At 36.0% G+C, this 22,821-nt stretch overlaps 1 protein-coding gene across 1 annotated transcript in view; it reads right to left on the bottom strand.

Annotated features, from left to right (window-relative positions):
- Positions 1 to 205: 205 nt before the first annotated feature.
- CXCL14 (C-X-C motif chemokine ligand 14) overlaps positions 206 to 22,821 on the bottom strand; it is an 83,211-nt gene continuing 60,595 nt past the window's right edge. The window contains exon 4 of the mRNA XM_053717202.1: positions 206 to 7,808. Coding sequence (XP_053573177.1) covers positions 7,793 to 7,808 — 16 coding nt within the window. The 3' untranslated portion in view covers positions 206 to 7,792. The remainder of the gene's footprint in view (positions 7,809 to 22,821) is intronic.

Genomic DNA, 22,821 nt, shown 5'->3' with positions numbered 1-22,821 from the left:
TTTTATGATCCTTGGATTGCTTCGGTTAACCAGCATCTTCCATGTCCATTTTAAAAGTATTCAATAGGCTATGTTATCTTTAGATAGTCACCGTATTGTGTTAGCTGAGCTGCATACAGCAATGTCCTTCACTTATCATAAAGGTTTAATAACCAGGAGGATAATTCTCTAATTATAAGAAAATTGAAAATAAAAAAAAAACACATTTCATTTCTTTTTCATTTTATTTGGAAAAAACAAATTGAATAAGAAACCATCATGCAACTTTCTACAAACTGGAAGTACTTAAATAACATGACAATTTACCAGTGCAATACATCAATTGTATAGATAATATACAAATATTTATATGAAAAAATTCATAATTTATTTACAAACTAAAATAGTATATAGTAAATGATTTTCTTAGAATAGAAAGCCTTGTTTATTTAAAATGTCATTCAATACTGACAGCTAGATCTGTATCTAATATTTACACAAAAAATGCAAAAATAAAAGAACGTAGTGAGAATTTTAATATATGGTCATGTATATTGGTTACAAAAAATATGATATACACCTAATAATAGAGTTTTGATCAGACAATTATACTGTCTACCATCATTAAAGGGACATTAAACAAAAAAATAGCAAATAAACATGCAAAAATAATTATTTTACATGAAAAAACTGTTATGATGAAGATTTTTAAATTGATACAAAACAGAAAATGCACTGCAAGTTGTGAGATGTCTCCTACAGAAAGTACTGGAGCTAGCTGGAAAAGTTAACTTCACTGGGGAGAGTAAAGTTAAAAGGAAACACAATTTAAAATAAAATCAGATTACTTTCAGCATATAGTATTTTAAAATTGCCTCTATTTGTTATATACAACTGTTTTTGTATGAGAATAAGTGTTTTGCACATTTTGACAGTCTCACCATCTTTTAGTATGCAAAGAAAAAAAAAAGGATGAGATCTGCAGGGGGGAAATTAAGAGAATAAGGAATGTTTAATCTACAACCATGGAATGTTCCTGGTTCAGCCCACTAGCAGAGGCAGGGAACCAGATTTAACATTAAAGATAACAATACACTTTACATTTCATATTATAAATACTGTGTATGGTGGTTTTTACATGTGCAGTGTAGGTTTATTATGATTTTCTACTGTGAGCCTTAAATAGCTTTTTAATTTCAATATAAATTTAAAAAAAATCATAAATGACATTTTTGCCTCACAGTTTTGTTACAATTTTAAATGTGATTTAAACAATATCATTTTTACAGTGTATTTTGTATTTAAATATTTCATTTATTCATTTTATATGATTTTTAAATTATGACTTTTTTTGTGAGTCCTATTATTATGTATGCATCGCCTTTACTTAAAGGGATACTAAATCCAAATGTTTTCTTCTAGGATTTAGATAGGACATGCAATTTTAAGTAGCTTTCTTATTTACTCCTCATCTATTTTTCTTCATTCTCTTGTTATCTTTATTTGAAAAAGCAGGAATCTAAGTTTAGGAGTCAGCCCATTTTTGGTACAGCACCAGAGTTGCGCTTGGTTCACCCAATGTGTTCAGCTAACTTCCTGTAGTGTAATGTTGCTCCTTTAACAAAGAATAGCAAAGGAATTAAGCAAATTTGTTAATTTAAGTAAATTGAAAAGTTGTTTAAAATTGTATTCTCTATCTGAATCATGAAAGAAAAATGTTGGGTTTCATATCCTTTTAAAAGCAGGGAACACACCTTTGCGAGACACACTGTTCTCAATGTAAGAACTGCCTTTATAGAAAGGACAGGGACTTCATAGTGCTGCTGAGATGTCTTAGAAAATCTTGCAAGCACACAGAGCTTTTGATCATTGGACCCTGGGTGAGAGAATAAACGTCATTGGTCTATCAGTGGACAGGGATAAACTTTAACAAGCACTCAAGTAATAAGTAGCTTTATTCATCTAAGTAACACCTGTTTTTCATAGAATGGAAAATTGTGATATATATTAAAAGACTTTAAGCTAGAAATAAAAAATTACTTTAATTTCCTTTTAAAAGAGACATTATAGTTTAAAAATAAAATGCTAAATTTTGTGTTTTTTAAACACATTTACTTTTTACATTATGTTTAAATCGTGCTAAGGGTCAAAGTCGAATAAATGCACCTGGTACTCCATCCTGTTCCAAAGTAGAATGTTTTTTATGATTGCACAATACATATGTATGTCACTTTACTGACCATATTCTTCCCTGAAGCATCAATGTATAAAATATATTTGTTTTTAATCCCTCAGCAGAAGTATAAACACTGTAAAAAGGGAATGTCTTATTTTTATGCTTTTTAGTCCCTTTAACTGTCTCTATACATCTAAGAAATAATTGTGTTGAAATATCCAAACCTTTTCAATGAATATCCAATATATATTTAGGTCTATTATTATTATCGGTTATTTGTAGAGAGCCAACAGATTCTGCAGCGCTATTAACAAAGGCGGAGTACAAGAAAACAATTATAGGGATCAAATGGGTAGAGGGCCCTGCCAAGAGTTGCACTGTTGTGGTCAGCTCTTGAGAAGGTGATCAACAAACAGCTGGACTCTTAGGCATACATGGTAAGGGGGTTCAGGGGATAGCAATGGAGGAGAGGAACTGGTATAAAGAAAGGTTAGAGTAGGTTGTATGCATCCCTGAACAGTAGAGTCTTTAGGGAGCACTTGAAGCTTTTAAAACTAGAAGAGAGTCTTGTGGAACGAGGCAGAGAGTTCCACAAGATGGGAGCCAGTCTGGAGAAGTCCTGTAAATGGGAGTGTGATGAGGTGACAAGAGAGGAGGGGAGTAGGAGGTCGTGAGCAGAGCGAAGGGGATGGGAGGGAGAGTATCTGGAGACAAGGTCTGAGATATAGGGGGGAGCAGTTCAGTTGAGGGCTTTGTATGTCAGAATGATATTTTTTTGTTTGATCCTAGAGGCAAGAGGAAGCCAGTGAAGAGATTGGCAGAGAGGTGCAGCAGATGAAGAGCGATGTGTAAGGAAGATGAGTCTGGCAGAGGCATTCATTATGGATTGTAAAGGAGCTAGGCGGTAGGTGGGGAGACCAGAGAGGACAGAGTTGCAGTAATCGAGGCGGGAGAGAATGAGAGAGTGGATTAAAATCTTAGTTGTGTCTTGTGTAAGGAAGTGTCTAATTTTAGAGATGTTTTTAAGGTGGAAGCGGCAGGCTTTAGCCAATAACTGAATGTGAGGAGTGAAAGAAAGATCTGAGTCAAATGTGACCCCGAGACATGGGGCATGCGGGGTAGGGGTAATGATGGAGTTGTCGACAGTTATAGAGAGATTATAGAGAGTTATAGAGAGATTTTCCCCCCTTCTTTAGAAGAAGGGGGGAAAATAAGGAGCTCAGTTTTGGAGAGATTTAGCTTGAGGTAGTGAGAGGACATCCAGTTGGAGATGTGAGAAAGGCAATTAGTGACATGGGTTAGCAAGGAAGGAGAAAGGTCTGGTGCAGAGAAGTAGATTTGGGTGTCATTGGCATACAAATGATATTGTAAACCGTGGGACTTTATTAGGGAACCTAGTGATGACGTGTAGATTGAGAAGAGAAGGGGACCGAGGACAGAGCCTTGCGGTACTCTGTCAGAAAGTGGTGACGGGGCAGAGGAGGCCCCAGGGAAGGATACACTAAAGGTACGGTTTGACAGGTAGGAAGAGAGCCACGAGAGGGCTATGTCCCATATACCGAAGGATTGCAGCAAGAGAGGGTGGTCAACAGTGTCAAAGGCGGCGGACAGATCAAGGAGGATAAGCAGAGAGAAGTGGCCTTTTGATTTTGCTGTAAGTAGGTCATTGGTAACCTTAACAATTGCTGTCTCTGTGGAGTGATGGGTACGAAATCCAGATTGCAATGGGTCAAGGAGGGAGTTTATTGTAAGGAAATGGGATAGGCGTGCATAAGCTAGTTTTTCGAGAAGCTTTGATGCAAGAGGGAGGAGGGAAATAAGGCGGTAGTTGGATGGGGAAGTAGGATCAAGGGAAGGTTTTTTGAGGATAGGTGTGACCAGTGCATGTTTCAGTGATGAGGGAAATATACCGGTGCTGAGGGAGAGGTTGAAAGTGTGTGTGAGTATAGGGGTAAGGGTGGCAGAGAGGGAGGGGAGTAGCTGTGAGGGGATAGGGTCAAGGGGACAGGTAGTGACGTGAGAGAGCAGTATAAGTGCTGAAACTTCTTCCTCAGTAACAGGGGAGAATGAGCTAAGTTTAAGGTTATGTGGGTTGTTGTTGATTGAGAGTATTTGAGGGGGTGAGAGAATGGAATTATGTTGAGAGCTGATTTCACTTCTGATGGAGTCGATTTTGTTATTGAAGTGGTTGGCAAAGTCTTGAGCTGACAGAGAAGTTGCATTAGGAAGTGGGGGAGGGCGGAGAAGAGTATTGAAAGTGGAGAACAAACGTTTTGGGTTTGAAGAAAGATTAGAGATAAGAGTAGAGAAATAGTGTTGCTTATGGAAATTAAGGGCAGAGTAGTAGGAGTTCAAGATAAATTTGTAATGTTGAAAATCAGCTGAACTCCTAGATTTTCTCCAGTGCCGCTCAGCAGTATGGGAACATCTGCGAAAGGTATCGTGTCAGAGAAGTATGCCAGGGCTGAGGATGAGAGTTTGATTTCCGAGCTATGGTAAGAGGGGCGAAATTGTCAAGGACGGATGTAAGGGTGGAATTAAAGTGGCAGATAGATTTATCAGGGCATGAAAAGGAGGAGAAGGATGAGAGGAGAGGTTTGAGGGAATTAGAAAGCTGTTGTTGATCTAATGACATAATGCTTCTGTGAAGTTTGGTGTGAGGAGCAGAAGGAGGGAGAGTTGTAGGGAGGGATGATATGTTGCAAGTAAGGAGATGGTGGTCAGAAAGAGGAAAGGGGGAGTTTGTGAAGTTTGAGAGGGTGCATCGATAGCTAAAGATAAGTTCAAGGGAGTGACTATCTTTGTGAGTGGTAGAATCAGTCCATTGTGACAAACTGAAAGAGGAAGTGAGTTGCAGAAGTTGTTTTGCAGAGGAGGCAGTGGGATTGTCAAGAGGGATGTTGAAGTCACCAAGAATGAGGGAAGGGGTGTCTGAGGAAAGGAAATAAGGTAGCCAGTCAGCCTAGTGATCTAGAAATTGAGTTGAGGAGCCAGGAGGATATATGACTGCAACACGTATAGAAAGAGGAGAGAATAAGCGAATCATGTGGGTTTCGAATGAGGAAAATGTGTCTATCAGTGTTTTAATCTTATAATTAGGATGGAATTGCTGCAAAGTGAAGAAAAATTATTGTTTTTCATTAACCTTAAAAAGCCATTTTGCAACAATATCTATATAATAATATCTATAAACCAAAGGGAAAAAAACCAGTCTAAAATATTAATTCACATTTCATTCTGCAATTAAAAAAAAAATTCTGGTTGATATATATTTTTGCTGGATTAAGAAAAATAATATTTCTTAAATTAAATATATATATGTTTAAAAAGCTTATTTTATTTTAGAAAAACCTTACTTTAAAACTTGTGGTATTATTTTATTTTTAATGATAAAAGTGCATATTTTCTGCAGTGTGCTATCTTTTTATTTATTTATTGAATTGTAGTGTAACAAGCTATACATGTATAGCAGTTTTCTTATGGTAGAGTTTCAGTTTTCAGTTTAGTGTTTTAAACTATTTTGTTTACTTCTTTCATGAGAAAACAAAATCCACAAATTACTGAACTTGTGTGAGTAGTTAAAATATAAAGTTTATAAAGTGATTTAGCACTGTAAAACAAGAGTGGTACCTTAAAGGGATATTAAAGTCACAATTAAAATTGCATGACTCCGATAGACTTTCTACTTTACTTCTATAACAAAATTTACTTTGTTCTCTTGGTATTCTTTGTTGAAAAGTAGGCTCAGGAGCAGCAAGGCACCACTGAGAGCTAGCTAAACATGAGCCGGTAATTACAGGCATAAATATGGAGCTCCCAGTCATCAGCAGCTTGTTCCCAGAGGTGCATTGCTGCTTCTGGGCCTGTCTAGCCATGCTCTTCAACAAAATACCAAGATAAAGAATGAAAATGAAATAACAGAAGTAAAATGGAAAGTTGTTTAAAATTGCATCTTCTATTTGAATCATTAAAGTTTCATTTTGACTTTACTGTCCCTTTAAGAAATCCTGGATAGAAAGCATGAGACATTCTTAACCATTTTATCTATCTTGTTGCCTGAGAAAGCTACAATGCAGTTAGCACTTTTTGGCAGTCAATGTAAATTTAGTATATCTTTATTTTTAATTGCGATATGCCAGATTATGTATGCTAACAATGGTTCCTTTAATGTAAGGTTGACTCCATGGGGTAGATTTATCAAGCAGCAGATGCTACTTTCTACGCCCAAGGTTTCAAGCTCACCAGAAACCTAAGTTAAGAAGCAGCGGTCACAAGACCACTGCTCCTTAAAGGGATAGTCTAGCCAAAAATAAAAGACAGAACATGCAATTTTAAGCAACTTTCTAATTTAATCCTATTATCAATTTTTCTTTGTTCTCTTGGTATCTTTATTTAAAAAAAAATAGAAAGTAAGTCTAGGAGCCGGCCAATTTTTGGTTCAGCACCTGGGTAGCGCTTGCTGATTGGATGGCTACATTTAGTCACTAATTAGCAAGCGCTATCCAGGTGCTAAACCAAAAATGGGCTGGCTTCTTAGCTTACAATCCAGCTTTTTAAAATAAAGATATCAAGAGAATGAAGAAAAATTGATAAAAGGAGTAAATTAGAAAATTTCTTAAAATTGCATCCTCTATCTGAATCATACAAGTTTAATTTTGACTAAACTAGACTATCCCTTTAAGTTGTCCGCCACCTTTTAGGCGGACTGCAATCATCACGATCAGATACGATTGGGGTGATTGACACCTCCTGCTAGTGGTCGATTGGCCGCAAATGTGCAGGTGGCGCATTGCACAAGCATTTCTCTAGAAATGCTTGTGCAATGTTAAATGTCGACATTGTATGTTGTAAGCAATTTAGCGAGTCGGGCAGACATGATTCGCTACAGTTTAATATTGCTATTAAACTTAAAGGGAAATTGTAATACAAAAAAGTTTTTTTTTGCATATGAAAGAGTGGCATTTAAAATATTCACAGTATTTTTTATTAAAAAAATAAGTAAAAGTAAAATTGGTTAAATTGAAGTTGAAGCTAATACAGCAGTATAACAGTTGGTTTATTCAGGAGTGGAACGTGCATTAAAAAAAACTGTGTCTTTTTAACCCATTAACCTGTTAAACATCTTATAGGCCCAAAACTAGCAAGAACAATCAAAAGTATTTAAAATGATAAATATATATATATATATATATATATATATATATATATATATATTTTAGGGATAGATTTCCGTGCCTTAAATAATATGTCTGGGAGAAAGAAAAACACGAAATAAATTATTTGAACCGTCTCTCCTCATCCAGATATTTTCAAACAAGCTTATAAAAGCTCATACCATCTACTACCAATCTGCAAAATTAAAAGCCACAATAAAATCAGGACATTTTGTAACAGCACAAGTATTTCAGTTTTCAGAAAATTACAAGCAATAAAAGCTATGATCTATGAAACAGTTCTAAGCTCTAAAAGTTATTTTTTTGTTTGTTTTTTTACTGTGTATAGCTACAAAAAGAAAGAACTAATGCTTGGGACTATTGTCTTCTAATAAGAGAAATGTACAGTTACATCTTAAGAACAGGAAAGAAGTAATCTTCTTGACAGATGGCCACTACCCTTTTTTGTCTGTGTGTCCTTTGTTTAATCTTCATATACTCTGCAAAAAAAAAAGAAAACAATGAATACTATTAATACTATTTAATTTATATATTTACAATAGGTTTATCGAAATAATGAGTCTCAGTGCTGGTTATTTACATCAAAAGGTATTTAAGTTTTATAAGAATACTGTTCACCATACAGTGAACGCCCCATTCCCAAAATGATTGAACAAAGTTTTTACCTAGATTTATATTCAAATATTTTGCTTGCTTATTTGTGCTCTATTTAATATGATTTAATTTGAGATGCTTAAATGTAACTGATCCTACAGTACCAATTTCACATAACAAAAACCTATGAAAAAAGACCACAATTTAAACATTAAAATACTTTTCATGGATAAGCACAACTACTCAATGGGAGTGATTCTGATAGGCTGCAAAGGATAACTTGTTTGGCTCAATAGATAGAGGCACACCCACAAGTATTTTTGTTTGCCATTTTTAAAAGACAAAACTCAAATTGTACAATGACCTCTTTTTATATTTAAAGGGACACTGAACCCAATTTTTTTCTTTTGTTATTCAGATAGAGCATGCAATTTTAAGCAACTTTCTAATTTACTCCTATTATCAATTTTTCTTCGTTCTTGCTATCTTTATTTAAAAAAGAAGGCATCTAAGCTTTTTTTTTGGTTTAGAACTCTGGGCATCACTTTGTTATTGGTGGATGAATTTATCCACCAATCAGCAAGAACAACCCAGGTTGTTCACCAAAAATGGTCCGGCATCTAAACTTACATTCTTGCATTTCAAATAAAGATACCAAGAGAATAAAGAAAATATGATAATAGGAGTAAATTAGACAGTTGCTTAAAATGTCATCCTCTATCTGAATCACAAAAGAAAAAAATGTGGGTTCAGTGCCCCTTTAAAAATGAGACAATATGACTTTAGCATCTCTTTTATTTAGCTTGAAAGACACCAAACACATACATGGTATATATATGAGATGGAAAATCTCTCTAGCACTACTGACCTTGCAGCTTGTATAATGTTTTAAATACCAGATACTAAATTTAGTTACACTGCTTTATATACTATGTTCTCTTCATTCCAAAGTTGTACAGCTTCTTCTTTTATTTGCCTCAACAAAGAATCATTTGAAGTTATTTTTACTGAACTATTTTTCATTTCCCAGTATTTAAATGATATTTACCTTTACATTTATCTTGCCTATTTTGCCATCTTACTGGAAATTTTAGAAAGCAGTGATCTCATTATTTACATTACGCTTCATGGAAAGCAGATAGACAAAACAATGGGTAAAACAGAGCTGCCCGCATTATCTATGTATATGTGGTGGTCTGTGATTTGAAATTGTAATGACAGAATTAAACTTTCATGATTCAGAAAGAACATGCAATTTAAAACAGCTTTCCAATTTACTTCTATTATCTAATTTGTTGTTTTTTCTTGGTATCCTCGGTTGAAAAATCATACCTAGGTAGGTTCTGGAGCAGTAATGTACTACTTAAAGGGACAGTCTAGTCCAAAAAAAAAATTTCATGATTCAAATAGGGCATGCAATTTTAAACAACTTTCCAATTTACTTTTATCACCAATTTTGCTTTGTTCTCTTGGTATTCTTAGTTGAAAGCTAAACCTAGGAAGTTCATATGTTAATTTCTTAGACCTTGAAGACTGCCTCTAATCTAAATGCATTTTGACAGTTTTTCACCACTAGAGGGCGTTAGTTCATGTGTTTCATATAGATAACATTGAGCTCATGCACGTGGATTTACCGAGGAGTGAGCACTGAAATAAGGGGACAGTCTGCAGAGGCTTAGATACAAGGTAATTACAGAGGTAAAATGTGTATTAGTATATCTGTGTTAGTTATGCAAAACTGGGTTTCAGTTATGACTATTTCCACTCCTCCTGTATCATGTGACAGCCATCAGCCAATTATAAATGTATATACGTATAGTCTGTGATTTCTTGCACATGCTCAGTAGGAGCTGTTGACTCAAAAAGTGTAAATATAAAAACTGTGCATATTTTGTTAATGGAAGTAAATTGGAAAGTTGTTTAAAATTGCATGCTCTTTATAAATCATGAAAGTTTAGTTTTGTCCTAAGTGTCAAGTCAAAATTAAACTTTCATGATTCAGATAGGACATGCAATTTTAAACAACTTTCCAATTTACTTTTATCATTAAATTTGTTTAGTTATTTTGGTATTCTTTGTTAAAAGAAGGCTCACTTGCTAATTTCTAAGCCCATAAAGGCCGCCTCTTATCTCGTGCATTTTACAGTTGTTTACAGCTAGATAGAGCTAGTTCATGTTACTTATAGTGGAGTTACTTATGAGTCCAGCACTGATTGGCTAAAAATTGCATGTCTGTCAAAACAACTGAGATAAGGGGGGCAGTCTGCAGAGGCTTAGATACAAGGTAGTCACAAAGGTAAAAAGTATATTAATATAACTGTGTTGGTTATGCAAAACTGGTGAATAGGTAATAAAGGGATTATCTATCTTTTTAAACAATAAACATTTTGGTGTAGACTGTCACTTTAAAAAAAAAAGTCAAGAGGTGAGGTATAACAGAAGAATACTTAGTGTAATCTCTATATTACTTTTCAGCTAACAGGCAGCAAGATTACAAGTAGCACGTTATGAGTTTTCCGGGCGCAATGTGGTCTTTTCGCAGTCAATTTTCATTGCGCAGGTATTACAAGTCTTGAAAAATTGAGACTACGTGTTCGCATTCGCCTTTTACGCAACAATCCTTTTCGCACTCGAAGAGCTGTAGTTAATGCTTTTCCAAAAAACAAAAAAGTTTCACGAAACACTTCTAATATACCTTATAAAGTACACTTACACTCATATTAACACTGTCTAATAAAAAGTATTTAAAAAAATATTGCACACAAAAGTTATAAGGGCTCAAAGATAGGAGATCTCGGGTGTTAGAAAAAAATAGCCGATGCAGGGATTTAACATTGACATACATACACATACATAGAGAAACATGAATATATATGTATAGACATATGTTTAACTATGGAGATAATGAAAATATTTTACATTACAATCTTATGCACTTTAAACAATATCTCAGATGGATTTTTAATGTGATATTTAAATATAGATCTCAAGATATCTAGACATATGTATATTCATATACATATCTTGCAATAGATATATCAGTCCAAATGTCATTAAATATATAGAGAAATATTTATTTAGAAATAAATAGAACATATTCCATTGCAAAAACATTTTCGCAATATGAAATATTTGCATTTTCATGTACGCTTTTCAAGAAGAATACGTCATGGGCTTTGTGCAACTTTTTAATTTTTTTTATTTTTGTCTTCTTCTGTGGGGAATACATGAACGTGCACGCAATTTTGCGGTTTGCATTACACGGCTTAACACTCGCGCAAAATAAGTTATTTTGCAACTTTTAATACCTGCAACTGATTTGCCGCGTGACTTGTAATCTTGCTCAGTATGTTCACATAAAAGTTTTGGAAAATAAAGAGTCTGTGTCATTTAATAAGACCAGATTTAGACACCTGATCATGTTCTTGTTAGTCAGGCAAGGGCATAAGTTATCTTGAACAGTGCACAGACCCATGAAAATGGCTCCTAGGGAATGCGTAAATACCTGGGATGGTCCAGGTGCTTTTTCAATGGTTAATATTAATTTTAAGCCATAGAACAGCTGTGGTTGGCATAGCTACTGTGAGGATAGGGGTCAACATAGCCTTCTTCATGGCGGTGCTCTGACAAAATGCCGACGGACATTTGGCTGACAGCATTCTGCGCGACGGACATTTGGCCGGTGGACAGAATGCCGAAGCATGTTCTGAGTTCGGCCGAGGGCAGATACGCTCCAGAGTGCTCTGTTCTAATCAGAGCCTTGGGCACCGCAACCGCCCCTGGGAACCTAACCATGGGTCCTAGCCCACACGTCTTGTAATTCTCTGTCTGTGAAATTATCTATCTATCTATTTATATATCTATCTATTGAATCTATCAAATTTATCTATCTATCTATTGCATCTATTTATCTAAATTATCTATCTCTCAAATCTATCTACCTATCTCATGGCCGGACTGTTATCTGACAGCCACTTGTGTGTCGGACTATTATCCGTCGGCCAAATGTCCATCTGTCAAATGTCTGTCGGCCAAATGTCAGTCGGCTAACAGTCTGGCCACATTCATGGCCTATGACTGAGCAAACAGTTGAGGAATTCTAGACTACATTTGTCATATCTTTTTATAGCACTTAAATCAGAATATTATTCAATACAAATGTTTACTTTCAGAATAATTGTTTTTGTTTTAAAAAGAAACTAAATGAATGGTCACATGAGAGAGATCTACATTTTAGCACTGAAAAATAACAGAATGATAACGCAACAACAAAATAATTCACAATTGTGTTTTAATGCTTAATTGGGAATATAATTGAACAACTAGATTAGAACTAATGGGCATGTTGGCAAAAAAAATAATCTCTGTTTCTATGTTAAATTATCATAGTTTTTATTACAATCTTAACAGAGACATATGTGTTTGCATATATCATTTAAACATATATAGTTTCATGTTTTTGTAACCAAAATTTTCGGAAAAAATATTGTATGTAAAAATTAAAATTAATTTTGAAATTATGCAGGGAAAATATATTTAATGCACATTAAGTACTAGTAATAAAAGTAGACTTCACATTCATAACAAGCTGGGAAATGCATACTTATAATACAAAATTGATATTGCATTATTTTTCTTATTGTAAATGGAACTTCCCTGCCTCTGCTAGTGGACTGAACTGGAGTGTTACATGGGCATAGCTGAAAGTTCTCCACCAGGTGTGGAACATTTGTCCCTCTGCAGATATTGGTTTCATTTTGCAGACTTAAAGATGGTGAGATTGTGTCAAAATACGTAACAATGCCTACTGCTCAAAAGTGTCAATGCATTGCATCTGGGTACTTAAAGGGACATTAAACACTTTGAGATGGTAATATAAAATGATAAATTGTATATAATAAAACAACTCTGCAATATACTTTCATTATTTATTTTGTCCTCTTTGCCTGTAATTCCATTCTGAAATTGTGAGCTTTTCATTTCCTGTTAGAAATGGAAGTGCAGAACACAGTTAAATCCAGCACAACCATTGGCTGCACACTCTAGTGACCTATTTATAACTGTCCCTAATTGGCCACAGCAGAGAAGGTAACACAAGTTACAACATGGCAGCTCCCAGTGTTTAATAGACACTAAAATTTTACACTTATTTTGTCACTTTTTAAACAACTAATGAAACTTTAAAAAATACATCTACATGTTAGTCATGGACTAATCTTTTCTTTGAATGCATCATTCTATCTAGCATGTATTTAGTGTTTAATGTCCATTTAAGTTTATTGCTGCAGAAGGACTTAGCACCTGGTGAAAAAAGATAATCATTTAACATAATATTATATTGTCTATTTGTATGTAATGAGCAAAGAAAAAATGATAACAGAATTATATCAGAAAGTTTTTTTTTAAATTGTATGCTCTATCTGAATCATGAAAACTTTGGGTTTCATGTCCCTTTAATGTTTAACAAACACATTTGTTGACCAAAATATGTTACTGTGCTCTTAAAAATAAGATGCACAATTTTCATAAAATAAAATAGATATATTTGAAAGACAACCATAATGAATGACACATTTTTAATAAAACTAGCTAAGAATTTAAGTAACTGAAAAAAACTAGAGAGTGGGAAAATGTCAAGGTTTTGAGAAGAGGCATTTAGTCATATGACTGTAACTAATGTAGATTCTCAGGGGAGTATTAGTGCCCACAGCTGAGACATCTCACTGATGGACTGACACATGGTTTCAAATAAAATAACTGCAGTGAATTTTCTAGTCTAATCAGAGCTTACTGCCCTCAAGCAAAGAGTATAAGCTCTACTCTGCAGTTCTATTAATAGATGTCAATAGGATCTCATTATCACATTCTTGACAGAGTTAGGACAAGAAGTGACTGGCAGAAGTTAAAGAATCATATCTGTGTTTATACAATCCATGGGAGATGTCATTTGGGTATTTATGTGTTTTATTTAATATTCAAACCTCTTTCTTTCTTATGATTTTTTTTTTAAATTAAAATAAATCAAAGGACCATTTTTTATTATGCCCTAAAGTAATGTTCATCTAAAGAATATATACTATATATATATATATATATATATATATATATATTATATCAAAGTCTTAGCTTCATACCGACTGTACTTAAAGGGACAATAAACCTTAAAATTTTCTTTATTCTATTGTGTGTAATGTGTACTGAGGTTTAAATTTGCAACTATGAGTCATTAATTATTTTTCTTAACTTTTTCACAATAATACATAAGATATCTATTATTTTCTAAGCCCTATGTTTTGGCCATCAAGCAAGCACTATCCGGATAAGACCTCCTGGCACGCATGTCACTTTACCGCATGGGCACATCTATGGCATTAGATCTGTTTATTTTACGTGTGGCAAATTGCGCCATACAATTGTGATGTTACAAATGAAAGTGGCGATATCTGATGAAGTTGCGCAAGTGTATAGCCTCTTACAGCACTGCATGTGTGCATAGGAGACAGTCAACACCAGTATGTTTGTTGTTTTAAAAGATAGATAATCCCTTAATTGCCCATTCCCCGGTTTTGCATAACAAACACAGTTATAATAATACCCATTTTACCTCTGTAATTACCTTGTATCTAAGCCTCTACAGACTGCCCCCTTATTTCAGTTCTTTGGACAGACTTATATTTTAGCCAATCAGTGCTCACTCCTCGGTAAATTTGTGTGCATGAGCTCAATATTATTTATATGAAACACATGAACTAATGCCATCAAGTCAAAATGCAATTTGATTAGTGGCGGCCTTCAAGGTCTAAGAAATTAGCATATGAACCTCCTAGGTTTAGCTTTCAACTAAGAATACCAAGAGAACAAAGCAAAATTGGTGATAAAAGTAAATTGGAAAGTTGTTTAAAATTACATGCCCTATTTGAATCATGAAAGTTTTTTTTGGACTTGACTGTCCCTTTAAGAGCAATGATTGGCCACAATTCAAATGAGCAGGCTTGCTTTTTTCAATGGGCTCACGGACACTTTTAAAGGCTACAATCGGACTTAAGAAATAAGTTATTGATTGAAATGTAAGTTATATTTTAACATCGTTAATAGATACACAAGTGTATTTTAATAAAAAAAAAGACCTTTACTTTGAAAGTTTACTGTTCATTTAAATGAGAACTTAATTGAATATAAAAACTAGAAATAGCTACAAACAATTATTTGGGTGGGTTTCCCATAGCTGGTGTTGAGATTTCTAGAGCGGGGGGGCAATCTTTTAAAATGTATTTTGGATTAAAGAAGATAGTAGCGCTGAGAGTGATTGCAGTTAATTAATTATATTAATTATTGGAAAAAAAATCAGTAGACTTTTATTATTACATTTGCCTCAGGTTTCTGCAATTTGACTCTAAAAAATTAAGGGGTTTTCTTATTCTAGGAAATAGAAGTATATACTGCAGGCTTAATTAGCCTAACCTTACATAATATCTGTGATGGTTCAAGCAATTTGAAGAAAACCTAAATTATAGAATCTGCTTGTTGGTACCTCCAGGAAACATAAGGCAAGCAAATTTTTTACCTCTTTTTTTTTACCACCCTAGGAGCAGACTCTTTTTGCTCAACATGTGCCTTTCACAAAGAATTTTCCTGTAGTATATCAGTCTGATCCTGACTAAACATTGCAGTCCAGCCCCAAAATACCAGGCAATCCTTCTCTGATTGAGAGGAACAGCAAAACCCCAGATGCACATTTCAGCCTAGTGTGGGCCTCGTCAGTGGAGTGGACTCCTTGCCCAATGTGCTTAGAGGAATATGGCTGCACCTCACTGATGAGGCCCAATGAAGGTTGAAACGATCATCTGGGGTTTTCATATTCTTTGTTCAGAGAAGGATTGCCTGGTATTTTGGGACTGGACTGACCCTACTCGGTGGGATTAGACTGATTTACTTCAGGGAAGTTCTCCTCTGTCAAAAGCACAACAGGGCTAAAAGAGGCTGCTCCTAGGTGGTAACTTGCCATTGAAAAAGCTACTGAACCGTTGTTCATTCATAGTCTTTCTGTATGCATTTGCATTATGACCCTAAGGAAGTCTCCCTATGGGTGATAAGGGAAACCCGACGTGGACTCCTTGTTCAATGTCCTTAGAGAAATATGGCTGACGAGGTCCAATGAAGGCTGAAACGATCGTCTGGGGTTGTCATGTCCCTTCTTCAGAGGAGGATTGTCTGGTATTTTGGGGCTGGACTGACCTTACTCACTGGGATCAGACTGATATACTTCAGGAAAGTTCTCCTCTGTGAAAAGCACAATTGGGTTAAAAGAGGCTGCTCCTTGGTGGTAACTCACCATAGAACAAGCTACTGAGATGTTGTTCATTCCTAGCAGAGCGCGTCTCTTTCTGTATGCATTTGTATTATGACCCTGGGGAAGTCTTCCTATGGGTGATGGAGGAAACCAGACGTGGATTCCTTGCCCAATGTGTTTAGAGGAATTTGGCTGCACCTCACTGGTGAGGCGTAATGAAGGCAGAAATGATTATCTGGGGTTGTCATGTTCCTTGTTCAGAGGAGGATTGCCTGGTAATGTGGGGCTGGACTGACCTTACTCGGCAGGATCAAATTAATATACTTCAGGAAAGTTCTCCTCTGTGTAAAGCACAATTGGGATAAAAAAGGCTTCTCCTAGGTGGTAACTCATCATAGAACAAGCTACTGAGCTGTTGTTAGTTCCTAATAGAGCACTTTTCCTTCTGTATGCATGTGCAAACATTTGTTGTCTATTCATTTACAAAGCAAATGAATTTGTCCATAATCCATGAAGTAAACACACATATGAACAAATATAAAAATGTGTTCATCATTACTTTATTTAGTTCCCATGTCTATTAAAATGAGTAACTAAATTAACTCATAAACAATTGTTCGTATTAGATCATTTCCGAAAAAAATCTAGATTCTGAAATTGCCACCTGTGGTAAAACAAAGTCTTACACCAGAATAGAAAGTTAACCAAACTTTCTTTTTTTCTGCAGACCTAAGTGTAAGTGAATAGAACATGGAAAGTAAAAAAAAAAAAACATAGAAGAGGTGTGCTTTTTAGCAGCATCTTGAATGGTCGCAATATTGGTTGCTCTGTGTAGCTGGCTGTTAATCCACCACTAATCAGCATATTGTGAAGCCATCAAGATATTTTTTTTTCAGATATCTGAGGTCTGCAGACCATGCTGATTCACCAGATATATGATTGAGCTGAGTCATACACATGTACACTGATCTGGAGCATTGAGACCCACTGGTGAATGTAATCAGTGCATTGACACTGGACAATAAAATACAATGAAGGAACTTTATCATGGTTTGCATAATATATTGCTGGATTTTGAACTGAAGTTTTGTGAACAGCTAGAGGTTGATGGTACCAAGTTATTGATCTGGAGCCTGGGGAAAGTATTCACCCCCTGTCCTATGCTGCGCTAACATAATATAAAGTTGACCTACATCATAGTGAGAATTCTGATGACCCACTTTGCTTGCTGACATCTGATCCGGTGACTATGGAGGAAGATGCAGATTTATAGCATGTCCAGATGAGCAACCAGGGCACAAAAATGCCTCTAAGCCCAGGATCGGCATTGGCAGAGAGGGAGGCCACTTTTCTTATAATTGGGGCTCAGTAGAGAACCTTTCTGTCCCTACCGGCACATTGGATCCTTAGAATGATTGTCAAAAGTTGTTTCATCAAACAGTATTGAAATCTTCTGCAACATGGACCACAATGAGCACTTCAAAAGCTTCACAGCTTTGCGACTGCTATGGGTTCAACACCTTATTGTGGAGACACAAAATTTCAGGAGCAACCCTCTAATTGATAAGACTAATCGGACACTCACCAAACCGCCTATGATGACTTGATTTGTCTGATTGTACAATTGTAGTTTGGTGTTTGCCACTCTTAAGTTGTTCAGAGTAAATATGTTTCAGATATTACTCTCTTGGGGCCCGATCCGATATGCAGCGTCGCCCGCAAAAGCCGGCGACGCCGAAATTTGCGCTGGTTTGGTATCCTATATACGGTGTAACCTAGAAGTTACGCCCGTATATTTCTGCCGTCGACCGTACTTTTTTGGGCCATAGGCAGGTATACCAAACCAGCGCAGTTTGGTATCCAATATACAGCATAAGGACTTACGTGGCGAAAATGGAGAAATCTTACTCCATTTTCACCTCGCCACAAAATGCAGCCGTAGTAAGCCTTACGCTGTCTATTGGAGCCCCGTAACTCCCTAATCTACCTGCTAAATAAAACCTAACACCTAAAGCATGCGCAATGTCTATCTACCTGTCAACCGCGATCCCCCGCCGCAATCCCTAATAAAGTATTTAACCCCTAAACCGCCGTACACGGACCCCGCCGCCACCTACATTAAAAGTATAACCCCCTAATGTGATCCCCCTACACCGTCGCAAGCTACATTACATACCCCCTAAAGTGAGTCCCTTACACCGCCGCCATCTATCTTACCTACCCCCTAAAGTGAGCCCCCTACCCCGCCGCCATCTATCTTACCTACCCCCTAAAGTTAGCCCTCTACCCCGCCGCCATCTATCTTACCTACCCCCTAAAGTGAGCCCCCTACCCCGCCGCCATCTATCTTACCTACCCCCTAAAGTGAGCCCCCTTCCCCGCCGCCATCTATCTTACCTACCCCCTAAAGTAAGCTCCTACCCCGCCGCCATCTATTTTAAAAATATTAACCCCTAATCTAATCCCCCTACACCGCAGCCAGCTACATTAACTATATTAACCCTAATTATATTAGGGTTAATATAGTTAATATTGTTATTATATTATATATATTAACTATATTAACCCTAATTATATTAGGGTTAATATAGTTAATATAGTTATTATATTATATATATTAACTATATTAACCCTAATTATATTTGGGTTAATATAGTTAATATCGTTATTATATTATATATATATATATATATATATATATATATATATATATATATATATATATATATATATATATATTAAGTATAAAAATCCTATCTAACTCTAACATCCCTAACTAAATTCTTATTAAAATAGATCTAATTAATATTAATATTATTAATTAAATTATTCTTATTTAAATCTAAATACTTACCTATAAAATAAACCCTAAGATAGCTACAATGTAATTAATAATTATATTGTATCTATTTTAGGGTTTATATTTATTTTACAGGTAACTTGGCATTTATTTTAACTAGGTAGAATAGCTATTAAATAGTTAATAACTATTTAATAGCTACCTAGTTAAAATAATTACCAATTTACCTGTAAAATAAATCCTAACCTAAGTTACAAATACACCTACACTATCAATAAATTAAATAAACTAAAAATATCTAAACTAAAATACAATAAAATAAACTAAACTAAATTACAAAAAAACAAACACTAAATTACAAAAAATAAAAAAAAATTACAAGATTTTTAAGCTAATTACACCTATTCTAAGCCCCCTAATAAAATAATAAAGCCCCCCAAAATAAAAAAAAATTCCCTACCCTATTCTAAATTTAAAAAGTACAAAGCTCTTTTACCTTACCAGCCCTTAAAAGGGCCTTTTGCGGGGCATGCCCCAAAGAATTCTGCTCTTTTGCATTGAAATAAATATACAATACCCCCCCACACTACAACCCACCACCCACATACCCCTATTCTAAACCCACCCAAACCCCCCTTAAAAAAAACCTAACACTACCCCCATGAAGATCTCCCTACCTTGTCTTCACCCAGCCGGGCCGAACTCTTCATCCGATCCGGGCGATGTCCAATCAAGCGGCAGTGAAGTCTTCTTCCATCCGGGCGATGTCTTCAGATTCAAGTTCAATCCGATTGGCTGATTAATTAGGGTTAATATAGTTAATATATATAATATAATAACTATATTAACTATATTAACCCTAATATAATTAGGGTTAATATAGTTAATATAGCTGGCGGTGGTGTAGGGGGATTAAATTAGGGGTTAATATTTTTAAAATAGATGGCGACGGTGTAAGGGGCTTACTTTAGGGGGTAGGTAAGATAGATGGCGGCGGGGTAGGGGCTTACTTTAGGGGGTAGGTAAGATAGATGGCGGCGGGGTAGGGGCTCACTTTAGGGGGTTATAGATTTAATATACCTGGCGGCGGGGTCCGGGAGCGGCGGTTTAGGGGTTAATGCATTTATTGTTAGGATAGTGAGGGGGGGTAGCGGATAGAGGGTGGATAGAGGGTTAGACGTGTCGAGCTATGTTAGGGAGGCGTGTTAGACAGTACGTGATATTTTATACTTTAGTCAGGTTGTGTAGGCGCCGGCAGTTTCTTAAGTGCCGTAAGTCACTGGCGACTCCAGAAATTTGTGCTTACGCAGATTTCTGGACATCGCTGGTTTGTGAGACTTACGGCACTTTAGCCTCTGACGGCGCTGTGTATAGGATAACTCGAGTTGCGAGCTGAAACTGCGGGCGGCGGGGGTTCCCTCGCTTGCGCCGCAAACTACGATCTTTATCAGATCGCGCCCCTGGTCGTCATGTTTTTTGTATAGTATGTGGGACTACATAGTATATAGTTTACATTGCTTTGGGTACGTTTGAGACATCCATACTCTATTTGTAGACTTCCACCCCAAGTTTTACCTCATTTACCATATGATAGTTGATCCCAAATACTGTGTATGCAGAGGGATCTAGAGTACTAGATATATAATCTTTGTAAGAACATACTCACAGGAGGCCGAATTTCACAAAAAGCTCTTAGTTTTATATACCAGAGCTACTATGTACAGTATATTCTGTCATTTAATCTACTGATGATGATCAGTACTAATAATTATTACTGGTTTTTTTTGTTGTGCCATGCCTAAAGTTTTTTTTTCTTTTAGAGTAGGGGTATAAAATCCTAAGAACAGAGCAGATATGTTCCCCTCTATGCTTAATGGTACAGATAACACTTTCTGATTAATACTGTACACATTTGTATTTAAAGGGACATTTAACACCAACATTGCTATTGTTTAAAAAGGTAGATAAAACCTTTACTACCCATTCCCCAGCTTTGCACCACTAACATTGTTATATTAATATACTTTAAAACATTTAAACCTCTATTTTTTGCCTGCTACAGACAGTCTCTTATCACATGCATTTTATTAGCTTTTCACAGCAAGACACTGCTAATTCATGTGTGCCATATATAACAATGTGCTCACTCACATGGAGTTGTACAGGACACAGCACTAATTGACTAAAATGCATGTCAATAGATAATTAATAAATAGCCCTGAAGTAAGGGGTTGTCTACATAAACTTAGATACAAGGTAATCACAGAGGTACAAAGTATATTAATATAAACAGGTTGGATGTGCAAAACTAGGGAGTGGGTAATAAAGGAATTATCTATCTGTTTAAGCAATACAAATGTTGAAGTAGACTGTCCCTTTAATTCTGAGTTAATTGTTGTACATTGTAAGGGATACTAAACAGAACTTGTAAACTATATGATTATAAACATTCAAATATAAGAATAATTTTACAATGAAAACTGCAGCTTTATTTTGTCAAATTAGTACATTGTGTTATGTTTATCATTTTCATTGATTTCCCTGTACCCCAGAACAAAAGAACCCTTGTTAACTAATCACAATAACTAATATTCATATAAACTCTGTTTGCAAATGTGCAGACTGGGGTAGCTTTCCCTCTTGTGTTCCCTTAAGGGGGTTTAGCACTGATTTAACTTGGTTACTTTTGCAAAGATTTGCCTATCATGATTGTTGATGCAGAACTGATAATCCATCTTGTAAAAGCATGTGACACCATAGAAGCTTAAGGAGGAAAGTGAAAAGTAAACAAAAGCTTGCATAAATTGCCTTAAAGTATTAACCCAAGCCGTCCTGGGAGAAAGTGAAACAAACACATTTTTAGATTATTTTACAACAAAAGACTGCAAAATAAATAATGTATATTGCAATAATGTAACATTTTATGCGTTGTTGAAATGTCAACTTTAATGATCCTTTAATAGTGCTGGTTTTATGACTTCACTAACAGACTCCACCTGCCAAACGCCTAGATTTAGAGTTCTGCGTTAGCCGTCAAAAGCAGCGTTAAGGGCTCCTAACGCTGCTTTTGGCCGCCCGCTGGTATTTAGAGTCAGCCAGGAAAGGGTCTACCGCTCACTTCCCTACCGTGATTCAAGGCTACCGCAGATCCCCTTACGCCAATTGCGTATCCTATCTTTTCAATGGGATCTGCCTAACACTGGTATTTGGAGTCTTGGAAGAAGTGAGCGGAAGAGCCTCTACCGACAAGACTCCAGCTGTAGAAAAAAGTCAGTAGTTAAGAGCTTTATGGGCTAACGCGTGAATATAAAGCTCTTAACTACTGTGCTATAAAGTACACTAACACCCATAAACTACCTATGTACCCCTAAACCGAGGCCCCCCCACATCGCCGCCACTCTAATACATTTTTTTAACCCCTAATCTGCCGACCGGACATCGCCGCCACCTACGTTATACTTATGAACCCCTAATCTGCTGCCCCTAACATTGCCGACCCCTATATTATATTTATTAACCCCTAATCTGCCCCCCCCCAACGTCGCCGCTACCTAACTACACTTATTAACCCCTAATCTGCCGACCGGACCTCGCCGCCACTATAATAAATGTATTAACCCCTAAACCGCCGCACTCCCGCCTCGCAAACACTATAATAAATTTGATTAACCCCTAATCTGCCCTCCCTAACATCGCCGCCACCTACCTACAATTATTAACCCCTAATCTCCCGCCCGCACCATCGCCGCTACTATAATAAAGTTATTAACCCCTAAACATAACTCTAACCCTAACACCCCCCTAATAT

The sequence above is a fragment of the Bombina bombina genome, chromosome 6, assembly GCF_027579735.1.
Source record: "Bombina bombina isolate aBomBom1 chromosome 6, aBomBom1.pri, whole genome shotgun sequence".
NCBI lineage: Eukaryota > Metazoa > Chordata > Amphibia > Anura > Bombinatoridae > Bombina > Bombina bombina.
This window is presented reverse-complemented; position numbering and strand designations above follow the sequence as displayed.